Genomic DNA, 12576 nt, shown 5'->3' with positions numbered 1-12576 from the left:
ATAAATACACAAGAGAAAAGATTAGATACTCATGATATAGTTTGCTTTATGTAACCTCAGAGAGGCAAGCCTTCCTGTCTGGGCTCTGATAGAGCAGAGCACCTCTTTGACACCAGACTGGGAATTCGTGGCTATGCGTCTTTGGAAACAATGCTGGGCAGAACAGTTGATTTTGAGCACTTATACCCACAGGATAATATACAACCATTTCCTACAGTGTTGCATTCATTTATTTAACTTTCGTTGCTACTTCTGTTTGAGATAGGATACTGCCATATATGTAGTCCAGGTGGCGTCACATTCACTACAGAGCTTAGGCCACCTGGGCGGTCCCCAGTGCTCTTTTGCTTCACCTTCCCAAGTACTGCGATTATAGGCATGCACCACCATAGCCGGATTTAGGTCTTTTTTGTTTTTTTGTTTTTTTTTTTTTTTGTTTTTGTTTTTTTTTTTTTTCCAGACAGGGTTTCTCTGTGTAGCCCTGGCTGTCCTGGAACTCTCTCTGTAGACCAGGCTGGCCTTGAACTCAGAAATTCACTGGCTTCTGCCTCCCGAGTGCTGGGATTAAAGGCGTGTGTGCCACCACGCCCGGCTTTATGTAATGTTTTAAATGCTGTTTGCAATAATTTTTTATTTTTGATATTTAGAGGGTACCAGGCGGTATATAAAACTTTCTGTGCCTTTTCCCCCCTGTGGTCTATTATTAATAAATGTTTAATGGTAGAAAAATATTTATGAAATGTTATTAAAACATTTACTCATCAGATTATAGAGCTACGTATAGAGTACAATTCCGACTTTGATTACAAAGCAAATATGGGGCTGGAGAGATAGTTCATTGGTTAAGAACACTGGATGCTCTTCCAGAGGACCCAGGTTTGATTCCCACCTCCCACATGGTATTCACAACTGTCTGTAACTCCAGTCTCGGGGTCCAGTGCCCCATGCGCACTGGGACTCAGTACACAGATACACATGCAGGATTAAGCACCCAAACATACAAAGAAAACTAAAGAAAAAAAGCAAGAAGCAAAAGAAATATGCTAATCGAATATAAGAACCCTGAAAAATATATACTGTGGTATTGAACATGATTGCTTCTTATATGCCATTTTTGTGATTTTTAACTTTTTTACATTATTATTTAAGTGAGGGATACTAATATAACCAGTAAGCAATGGCAAGTACAGTTAAGACATGTGGACATGTGATGTGTCTTTCTTTATTTCACAGACTCTAATTGAACAGATAGAGCAACGATCTGAAAAGATACCCGAGTGAGTACTCAGCAGCTCCTGTCTTCTTGTCCTGCCCATCCCAAGTTTTTGCTCTTGGCAGTTTCTGAGCAGCTGCCTCCCTGTCTGTTCTCAGGCAAACAGTCTGTTTAGAGAGCAGAGTCTCAGGGTGACCTAGCAAGTTTACCATGGTGATAGTCTTCCTCAGTCAGGCAGTGTGAGTTCTCTGCTGCAGAGAATCCTTCCTGAAAAGACCAGGCTTTTGTAGCACTTAATTGTGCTTTCTGGTCTATGTCTATATTCCTGAGTTTTTTTTTTTTTTTTTTTTTTTTTTAAGATTTATTTATTTTTTATTTATATGACTACACTGCAGCTGTCTTCAGACACACACACACCAGAAGAGGGCATCGGATCCCATTACAGATGGTTGTGAGCCACCATGTGGTGGTTGGGAACTGAACTCAGGACCTCTGGAAGAGCAGTCAGTGCTCTTACCTGCTGAGCCCTCCCTCCTGCATGTTTTTAATGTGAGCAAATGAGAGGCCGCCATTGTGGCTTTAGAAGCCTGGCAACCTATTCAGGAGCGTAGGATTAGATTTAAGTTTTGCATTTGAAATAAAAATTTATACAACATATACTCCAGTCTTACTATTTTTTTCTAGTTGACAGTATTATATATTCACTGTCTGTAGTGATGGGCTCATAGAGATATTTTTTTAATTCAGCCATCTCTTGTACTTTGACCTATTCCTTTCCCATACCCTCCCTCTCTCTGTTCATTAGTAGGCCTCTCCTGTCCCCAGCTGCTTCCTCTCCTTTCATGTCTTGTGTGTGTCTGTGTCAATCCAGCCTCCACACAGGAGAGGAGGAGTCACACAGCATTTCTCCTCTTGTTCTCTGTTTGCCTCTCATCAGATACCAGCACCTTCTCAATGACATCCACCAGTGTTACCTTGATCAGCGAGAGCTCCTTTTGGGCCCAAGTATTGCCTACACTGTCACAGAGTTAACCAGCCAGAACAACAGAGACCATTGTGCCTTGGTGAGTGCCTGCTGGTAGACTGGTCCCGTGCTTTGCTATTTGAGACACGCTGGCTCACCTTATTATCAATCAGCACTCATTTCCAAGTCTGACTGTGCTCCTGATGCTAGCAGTCGCCTCTGACCTTGTTTCTGTAGCATACAGCGTGGTGGGGAAAGTAAGTCCTATCAGACTCGGCGAGCTGATATTGTTGTGCTTTCCAAATCAACATTTTCCCATACTGGAAATTAGTCCTTCAACTTTGTAAAATAGTCTCACTTTTTTCTTTAATATGAAGATTTATAAGTACGTATTCTTTGAATACATCTTTGAACTCATTTTTGAAAGATGAAGTTTCAGAGTTTGTGGATTTATGTTAAAATGTAATTTTTATGTGTTATTTTTCTTTTTTTGGTTTAAGATAGGGTCTCACTATGCAACCTAGATTGGCCTTTGCTTATCCAGCCTCAGCCTTTGATGGCTGGTATTACATGTCTGTGCCACCATGCCTCAGGGTAGTTTTTGATGCATAAATGGCCTTTTGTTTAGTGTGACTTTAATTCATACTTTAGAAAAACACATAAAAGTTCTTTTTTAAAGTACCCCCTTTTATCTAGAAAATCATGTTTATTATCAAGAGTTTAGAAAATAAAAGTAGAAAGTAAAGTAATAAAAGTAAATAAAATAAAAGTAGAGTAAGAAATTAAAAATTAGATCCTATTTTGCAGTATCCATTGAGAACCACCCACTTTGTATTTTCCAGAGTTGCATATGAATATATGTGTGTAATCTCTTTGCAAGTAAAGTATAGTTGATTTTATAGGAGCTAGAATGTGCGTGTTTGTAGGTGGAATGTGTTTGTTTATTGCAGGTTCGCAGTGGCTGTGCCTTTATGGTCCATGTCTGCCAAGATGAACACCAACTTTACAATGAATTTTTCACAAAGCCAACATCAAAATTAGAGTAAGTGATAACGTGGAATAGCTCTGTGGATAAGATTCAGTTTGCTGTTGACAATAGTGGAACAATATATTGTAGATATGTTATATATATTCTAATATATTTTACAGGTAACTGCAGTGTTTGAATTTTGTTGTGTTTGGAAATAGAATATTGTTGATTGTGATTTTTTTTTTATGTCTGTAGTGAAAGGCAAGCATGCTTTCATATTTTTTGTAGTATTTGGAGACCTTCTGGGATGAAAACAAGAAGTCTAAGTCTAAGAACTGAGCCCTGGGATCTACAGTCTTTATCTACACCAAGAGCCGTAGCTCCTTCTAGTGTACAGATTCTGTGCGGCCACCTGATGAGCAGCACTTCAAATACACATGGGTCTTGATAATCATTCTTTAAAAGTGATTTTCAGGTCCATTGTTAGTCACTTGATTCTCCCATGTTGGTTGTTTTTGTCTCACAAAGATCCCAAGATTATGACTCATATTGAGGAGGAGAAAAATGTATTTTGTACGGTGGTTTTTTATGGTGGTTTTGATTTTGTATGGTGGTTCCTCACTGAAGTACTGTATGTAGAATAGTATTGTTAGCAGTCTGAAGAACACAGATACCTAACCTTGTCTCTTCAAATGCTTAAAATTTCTCAGAATACTTGGTATGGGCCCAAAGTACTTGAGGGTTTTTTTTTTTTTTAAACCTTTTTCTTTTCTTCTTTATTTTGGTGGTGGTTTTTGTGAATTTCTTTTGAGACAGATTTTTCTGTGTAGCCCTGGCTGTCCAGGAACTCACTCTATAGACCAGGCTGGCCGTGAATGCTCAGAGATCTGCCGTCTTTGCCTTTCAAGAGCTAGGATTAAAGGTGTGCTCGCCCGTGCCTGGCTAGTGTTTTGTTTTGTTTTATAGTTTGAACATGTGTTTGGTATGTATGGGAGTGACTGTTTGATCTGCAGTGATGTAAAGTATATAAGGTAATAGTGTTTACTGGAATAATTTATATTTTGAAACAATATAAAATTAGTGTTAAAATAAAAGTTGTAAACAGTTGACTTGTTGGGGGCATCTAATTTGAATTAACTGTTACATCTTAAGTGTTAATTCTGAGCTTCTAGAGCAAAAGTAGTTTATGGACCGATTCTTGTTCCTCACTCATAGCGTGTGCCAGTTACCATTTTCCAGTCGATAGTCATTCTTTCTGGCTAGAGGAGATGCATATTGGAAAAATCCCGAACATCTAGCTATTAACAACTGCATTTTGTCCTTCCTTTCAGTGAGCTATTGGAGAAATTGTGCGTGTCGTTGTATGATGTGTTCCGGCCCTTGATCATCCATGTCATTCACTTAGAGACTTTATCAGAGCTCTGTGGGATTCTTAAAAATGAAGTGCTTGAAGACCACGTACAGCACAATGGTAAATACGCAGAAATGATCACTTCAAAGGACTTGGTCATTGTATCTGTGGCTCGGTAAATGTGAGAAAAAAAAATTGGACTTTTTCCTTCACAGCCTTGCATATACACTTAATGTTTTTGAGTTTTAAAAATTTCAAGTAGAAGGCTAATGTTTTGGAGCTTGGGTTGAAATCTCCCTCCTTTTCCAGTAAAGGTTTGTCTCCATCTGGATCCATCTAATGGTACAAACTAAACAGATAAGGATTTAAAATCTGACCATGAAATCAGTAATGAAGCTGTTACTTTCCATTTTGGCTTTGGAATCCAGAGAAAACTGAACTTTGGCTTTTGTTGGGGATCTATCACACTGGAGTCAACTTACTTCCTGCTTTCGATTGAAAACAAGGGGTTATTTAGCATCCGTAGGTAGTAGTGTTCCATCATCTTCAGTCTCAGTGAAGAGCAGCTTTTCTCTCAGCACTACCGCCTCCCCGTAGGGAGCATGGTTTGGTACCTTGGAAGCCTCTTCTGAGATGGTCTGTGTGCCTCTTCTATCAGCGGGCGCCATGTGGCTCCTCAGCGTTACCTTTCTGTAGTTAGCTCATTCTGCCTGTGATTTCTCCATCCCAGTGCTTCTGAATTTAGGGCGATTTTTTTTTTTTTATAAAGATTTATTTATTTATTATATGTAAGTACACTGTAGCTGTCTTCAGACACTCCAGAAGAGGGCGCCAGATCTCGTTACGGATGGTTGTTAGCCACCATGTGGTTGCTGGGATTTGAACTCTGGACCTTTGGAAGAGCAGTCGGGTGCTCTTACCCACTGAGCCATCTCACCAGCCCTAGGGTGATTTTTAAAGTGCTGTGAATGTCTTTCATTACTGTGCAGTGTCTCTAGTCCCTGACCATGGAAAGAGATTTCTGATTTATGTTTTAACATTAGTGGCCCCTTAGAAAGGGAGAAACACTATATAAATTCATATTTCACTTTTTCTTTGTAAAATGTGGGATCAGCTTATTTGTAAAATGGGGGATGACAACCCAACTGATAAGCTGGCTTAGTTGTCTTGTAGTTTTGGTCTGAAGCTGCATGAATTAACTTAGCACAGTGTACTCTTAAAACCCACATTTGTTATGAATGTAAAGAATATAACTAAATATTCAGAGTCCTGGGAAGAAGGTGGAAGGCCAACTTATTTTTCCATGATAAATCTGAGGCAATTGGAAGCTATTGATTAAATTTTTCTGAGATGATTGAGTCATATTGGAATCAAGTTCAGTAATAGATGCTGAAACAGAGTGGTCCGTGCTATGTCAGAGCAGGTCAGTAAGCTCTGCTTAGTTAGAAGGCAGCTGCAGTGGAGAATGGCTTCTTTCTTTTTTGTCTTTAAAGCTGAACAACTGGGGGCATTTGCAGCTGGAGTAAAGCAGATGTTGGAAGATGTACAAGAGAGGCTTGTGTATCGAACCCATATCTACATTCAGACGGACATCACAGGCTACAAACCAGCGCCTGGAGATCTGGCATATCCTGATAAGCTAGTCATGATGGAGGTGGGGTCTCTTCACCACTTGATCTTCATCTGCTCGGCTGAGATAGAATATTTCTCTCTAAACTAGCACTCAAAATACAAAGTCAAGTGTATTTGCCATAAAAGGCATAGGAAATGAAACTAAAGAATTGAATACACATTGTTAGTTTGTACTTGTGTTGGGTGGCCTTTCTATATGGCCTTCCTTCTCTCCTTTGTCAGGACATGTGCATCCCTAACTTTTAGACTGCATCAGTGCTGTCTGCAGGTCTCCGTTGTCTTTGTGAATGGCATGTAAGCGGCTGGTAAAACAGCAGCCTCCACAGTTAGTGATGATGCCTCGGCCCGTTGCTGCACTCCTAAGTTATAGCGTACCAACGTAGGTCCAGCACTCACCCTTCTGACTGTTCCTTATTTTCTGTGACCTTTGGACAGAGTTCCCAGAGTGCTTAGGGTATTTGTGCTATGTCAGGTCACCAGAGTGTAGAGCTTTTAAAGTGAAAACTGAGAAATAAAAGCAGAAGCATCACCAGCGATGCATCCAGCACAGTGTCCTGTCACTCTTACCTGCTCGCTCTCTCACCTGCTTTACAGAGGCTTCAGTCTGTAAATACCCTGGGAGGTAACTCTGGAAGGGCAGGGTGGTTTTATTTTTAACACAATCATAATAGAATTTCTCATCTAAAAATAACAGTGTTCCTACAGTTCTGGGTTTAGATACCCAGGGTTTCAGAGTCAGCAGTTGTTAATGCTTTTTTCATATTACCTTATATTTTTGTTAGTATGGTTTGTTGCTTAATCATTTGAAAGTAATTTGAGTACTTAAAATTAAAAAAAATGATTTGCGTATATGTGCGTGAGCGCATGCACATGCATTCCTAGGGAGGCAGAAGAGGGGATGGAGCTGGAGCAGCAGGAGGCTGTGAGTCACCAGCCTGTGTGAGGAGCTTGGAATCATGAGGGGCCCTTGGAAGAGAAGCAAGTCGTGTATGCTAGCTTCTGAGTTGCTGCTGCAGCCCAAGCTAAGAACTCCCGATGCCTGACTCCTAAGCACGTTAGTGTTTATGAGTAAAATCTGCTCATGGCCAGTCACATAAAATAATAAAGTATAACAAGATGAAGTCAAGGCTTCCCCTCTACTCTGGTTTGTGTTTTATTTTTATAACTGTTTTGAAGAGACCAGGATTTGTCTCATTGTTCTTAGTTTTTTTTTAAGTGTTTTGGTGAGAATACTGAATAGCTGACATTTACTTCTTCATTACATTAAAGGGATATAATGTCAGGCCTTACCATTAAGGGCTGAGGCGGTGACTATGAAGGAGTATTTCTACATTGTAATAGACTATTGGATGATACTTGAGTTTTACAGGAGTTTCCAGATTGTAAGACACAAAGGAAAACTGCACCTGAATGTTCCGTCTTGTTTCTCTCTGTAGCAAATCGCGCAGAGTTTAAAGGATGAGCAGAAGAAGGCGCCTTCAGAGGCTTCCTTTTCAGATGTACGGTTAGAAGAAGGAGAAGCCAGTGGTTTAAGGAAGTCTGGTATGTTATGATGACTTAACTTCTGGCATCTATTCATCCAGTTAGTTAACCTCATTGTGTCTCTGGCTTTCAGGCTTTCTCGGGACAGACTGATAGATCCCAAATGTAATTCAGTAGAGTGAAGTGCTAATGGCATGTACTATATGCTCCTGGACCATGAAGAGCTTTGGGTATAGAAGTGGGGAAGGACATGTGCTGAGTGCAGGACATGGGGTCAGAGCCAGGGGTGGTGTCTAGAAGCTGGAGATGTTTTTATGAAGAGCGTGAGAAAGTCAGGTGAAGTCATGTGCCACCCGGACCTAGGAGCTATAAGATTGCATAAGCCCTTTCCTCCCCTATGTTGGTTTTCCTTAGTGTATTCTAGCAACAGAGAAGCCAGCCAACAGGGGAGGGATCTAGAACTGTGCCCTCTAGTGTTCAGCCACCCTCCACTGAGCATGTGGAATGTGGATAGTGTGGTGAAGTGAAGGAAGGGGAGGCTGATAGAGAGTGATGTCAGAGGACTTGCAGGAGGACCATAGGTTCACCCTGTCCTGCCATGGCTTGTGGCTGTGCCAGCAGACACTCCTCTGCTACAGTTAAATAGGAGAGTGAAAAGTGAGCAGACAAGCTGGCTGCAGCTCCTGATCTCTCAATTCTTACTCAGTACTTTTTGGTTCTTTATATGAAGGAGGGACCCTGCAGAGAATGGTCTCTTCAATAAAACTCTAGGGACTCTACTGCCTAAGTGTTTTTTTGGCATGCATATTTCTCTCCCTCTCTCCCTCCCCCTCTCTCTTCCTCCTCCTTCCCCCTCTCTCTCCCTTCTCCTTCCTCCTCTCTCTCCCTTTCTCCCTCCTCCCTTTTTTCCTCTCTCTCCCCTTCTCTCTCTCCCCTCCCTGTCTCGAGACAGGGTTTTATGTAGACTAGGCTGTCTTTGAACTTCTGATCTTCCTGCCTCTACTTCCTGAATACTGGGATTACTGGTTTGCTCTATTGTATTGCATTTGCAGTGCTGAGGGATCACACCCAGGTCTTTGTGTGTTCTAGGCAAGGACTCCACTATCTTTAAGAAATTTAAAATTAGATTTTAGATTGAAGAATGGCCTTATTGAGGGGTTAAAGATGATACACGTGTTAGAGGATTTAAAGAAGTTGTTTATCTTTAGGTCTTTTATTATTTATTTAAAACGTTTTCCCCTTCATTTTTATTTTTTTAATGTGTATAGGTGTTTTGCCTATATCTGTGTTTGTGTACCACGTGTATGGAGTGCCTGTAGGGCCAGAGAAGGCATCAGAGCCTCTGGAGCTCAAGCTACAGAGGGTCGTAAGCGACCATGGGGTGCTTGGAATGGAACCCAGGTCGTAGAAGAGCAGCCAGTGCTCTTGACCACTGAGCCATCGCACTAGCCTCTCCTTGGAGATTTTGAGCAATCCAGATCTGGATTTTTATTATTATTATTATTATTATTGGGGGGGGCGTATTTCTGTGTATCCCTGGCTCTTCTGGAAATAACTATGTAGACAAGGCTGGCCTCAAACTCAGAGGTCTGCCTGCTTCTGCTTCTCAAGTGCTGGGATTAAAGGCCTATGTCACCACTGCCTGGCTAGATCTAATTTTTTTTTTAAAAAGGAAATAATATTTATTTTGCAACATAACTAATTCATCATATACTTTTTTATTATTGAAAAAAACAAATATAGAGAGAAATTAAAAGAAAAAATGAATACTTAGATTTGAGACTTAGCATTTATCATAAATGCACACAAACACACTTTTTTGGCAGTGACTTTTTGTCTTACTGCTAGCCTTGAAAGCTTGACAATTCTTCATCAGCCTCAAGTCCTGGCATAAAAAGTATGTGCCCTGACACCAGGCAGCCAGACACTTTAAATTGTTACTGTCCTTGCTTTGCCCTCGTAGTATTGTGTCTCTCTAGAATGAGGACATCTCTTGTGTGACCACAAGTGATGTGGGCATCGCCTCTTGTCTCCAGAGATGTATACAAGCACCCCCTTTGTAGTTGTTTTAAGTTTGGCTTTGCATACTGAAGTGTCTGTGATTCTCTTGCTAAGGTATTCTTCTGTTCAGATACTCTCTGCTGGCCAAAATCTGCCTTTTCTGACCTTTCCAATTGTGGGGACAATTCTTATCATCTGAGAATTAATATGCCAACCAGACCTGTTAAGTGATAAGTTCAGAACTGAAGACAAGGTGCCAGGCAAGCCAGCTTTGACCCATGTTCCTGTTTAAGATTGCCCTCTTTTACCAGGCCTGGAATAGGCCTCTAATGTAGCTACTTGGGAGGCTGAGTCAAGAGGATCACAAGTTGAAGACCTGCCTAAACTATTTGTGAGTTTAGGGCACCTTGAACAACTTAGCAAGGTCCTGTCTCAGAATTTAAAAGGAGGGGAGATGGGACTATCGTGCAATGCTAGTGTGTGCCTGGCATTATGAGGCCTTGGGTGCAGTCCCCGTACTGAAAACATTAGCATTTTCTTGTCACTCCCTACTTTCATTGGCGGGCACTGCATCTAGATATTGTAGAACCTGCTTGTGGTCCTCAAGTATTCCATTTGTTTACCCCATGAAGATTATTGAGCATAGTTTGTGAAAAACAGCAGGGTTGAGTGGGATTGAGCATATATGTATACATGTACAGCTGACACGTGGACTCCCGTTTTGTTTGTTTGTTTGTTTGTTTATTTATTTATTTATTTTTTTAAGTCTTAACCTTTACCTGTCACTGGTTTAGACTTCTAGAGTATTTTTTAATTAAACATGGGGGGTGGGAATTGATGATAGCCAATGAAAATAAATAGTTTATAGCTGCCATGTAAATTACTGTATGGCAGATATCCACATGCCAGGAATATATGTTTTTTCTATTTGGGTTCTAGGTTCAGCAGACTCCCTCAATCCTAGACCACAGACGACGATCTCTCCAGCAGATCTTCACGGCATGTGGTATCCCACAGTTCGAAGGACGCTTGTCTGCCTCTCCAAATTATATAGATGCATAGATGTATGTTTGTGAATTCTTTTATCTCTACTGTGACTTGCTTATTCTAGAATTTGTTTGGAATATTCTTAAGTTTAATCTACTTTAAGAGCTTGATGCAATATTTTGTTGATAGTCTTAAAGAGTTATGATTTTTAGATATGGTGGTAATTTGAAGGTTGATCTGTTTTAAGGGCTCATTGAAACTGTGGGTAAGTTTTAAATATGTGTTTATATTTGTATCTTTCTAAGGACCAAGGCTATAGTTTTTAATCAAATTTTAAAGGAGTCTATTGACCATGAAGAAGTTTAAGATTACTAATTAATTTGTCTGCTCTAGTTTTTATGTGAAGAAGAGAGATGCAGGAATGTGAAGCAATACGGAGATGCCAGATTGGCAACATAGTATTAAACGTAGCCACAGTGGTCTGTTTTTTGTTGTTGAGACTGGGTCTTGCTAAGTAGGTGGCTCTAGTTGACCTTGAACCTGCAGATCCCTGTGCTGTAGCCTCCCTGTGCGAGCATTTCAGGTGGGCACCACTATGCCTAATCCCTGTAATTCGGTTTTGCACTTAACTTTCAGCCAGCATCCTTAACAATAATGTGAGATTGCCCATGTTCCTAGCCATGAACAAAGTTTAGTTACTTCTGAAGTTAGCAGAATTTTTTAAAGCACCTTTTTAGACCACGAATTGGTTATTTTAAGCATGCTGACTTAATGATATAGTTGTTATTCCCTTCAATGGTAGATTTGGCTACATATTTGCTGCCACTGGCTTATGTTTAAAGCAAAATAGTTTTATAAATTTGGTGGTTTCAACTCTTTATTTTTTAATTGATTTATAATCTTACTGTATGTGAAGAGAAGTCTTTAACACGTTGTCCAGACTCCACTACTTTTTAAGACTATAGCTCCAAAGGAATAGGTGTGAACTCCGCATACACAGGCACACATGCAAGTTCCAGCTGCAGACTCTGCAGAACAAATGAGGCCTTGCACTTGTCTCATGGCGTCAGTCACCCAGACCCCTCTGACTTACACTGTGGCGTGTGGTTCTCTTCTAGTGCGGGCTAGGAGGACGTTTGACATCTTTGCTTCTTTAGGTTCCCAATAGGGAACAAGGCACGAGACCAGGGTTCAGAAACTCCTATTGTGGGGCTAAGATCCTAAGGGAAATGAGCATGAGTTATGTTCCCTCCGCAGCCCTCCCAGGCCTCAGTGCATAAGGCCCTAGGTGGGTCCTAGGTTACTCCATCTGGTTTGCCTTATGCTTTGAGGTTACCTGTCCTTTTATCACCTACTGATATCCAGATCTTCTGTTGTTGGCTGTTAAGGCTGAGTCTCACTCTGTAGCCAATATTGCCCTAGACCTATGTAGCCCAGGTTGGCCTTGACCTCTCAGCAATCCCACAGCCTTTGAAGTGCCAGGATTATAGACATAAGCTACTGTGCCTAGCTCTGAGGTAAAAATCTTTTTTTGTTTGTTTGTTTGTTTGTCTCTTCTCTGCTCCCCAGACAGTGTCTCTTATAGTCCAGGCTGGCCCCTTTCTTGATATTGTCACTGAGACTGTCCTGGATTTTGATTATAGGCAGGTGCTTCCAAGCCTGGCTTCTCTGAACTGTACTTAAAATTAAAAAAATAGATTTTATGTGTATACATGTTTTGCCTGCATGTATATCTGGGCATCATGTGTGTGCTACCAGAGGAGGGCAGAGGAAGGCATCACAGATGAACCTGGAGTCACAGATGGCTGTGAGCCACTATGTGGGTGCTGGGAATCAAACCTGGGTCCTTTGGAAGGACAACCAGTGCTCTTAACCACTTAAGCCATCTCTCCAGCTCTCCCTTATATGAATTTAACCAAATGCCTCAGAAAGCTCCTATTTTTTAAAGTATTCTATAATTTACTGTGTTTTATTTC

At 40.8% G+C, this 12576-nt stretch overlaps 1 protein-coding gene across 1 annotated transcript in view; it reads left to right on the top strand.

Moving 5' to 3' along the window:
* Positions 1 to 12576, top strand: part of Cog3 (component of oligomeric golgi complex 3) — a 52966-nt gene that overhangs the window by 20145 nt on the left and 20245 nt on the right. The window contains exons 9-15 of the mRNA XM_021182078.3: positions 1234 to 1277; positions 2151 to 2277; positions 3128 to 3219; positions 4479 to 4618; positions 5992 to 6152; positions 7567 to 7672; positions 10553 to 10677. Coding sequence (XP_021037737.1) covers positions 1234 to 1277; positions 2151 to 2277; positions 3128 to 3219; positions 4479 to 4618; positions 5992 to 6152; positions 7567 to 7672; positions 10553 to 10677 — 795 coding nt within the window. The remainder of the gene's footprint in view (positions 1 to 1233; positions 1278 to 2150; positions 2278 to 3127; positions 3220 to 4478; positions 4619 to 5991; positions 6153 to 7566; positions 7673 to 10552; positions 10678 to 12576) is intronic.

This window comes from Mus caroli, unplaced genomic scaffold (genome assembly GCF_978045245.1).
Source record: "Mus caroli unplaced genomic scaffold, Mus_caroli_1 scaffold_12, whole genome shotgun sequence".
Classification (NCBI taxonomy): Eukaryota; Metazoa; Chordata; class Mammalia; order Rodentia; family Muridae; genus Mus; species Mus caroli.
The sequence above is the reverse complement of the archived record's forward strand: the minus strand, read 5'-3'. Positions and strand labels throughout refer to the sequence as shown.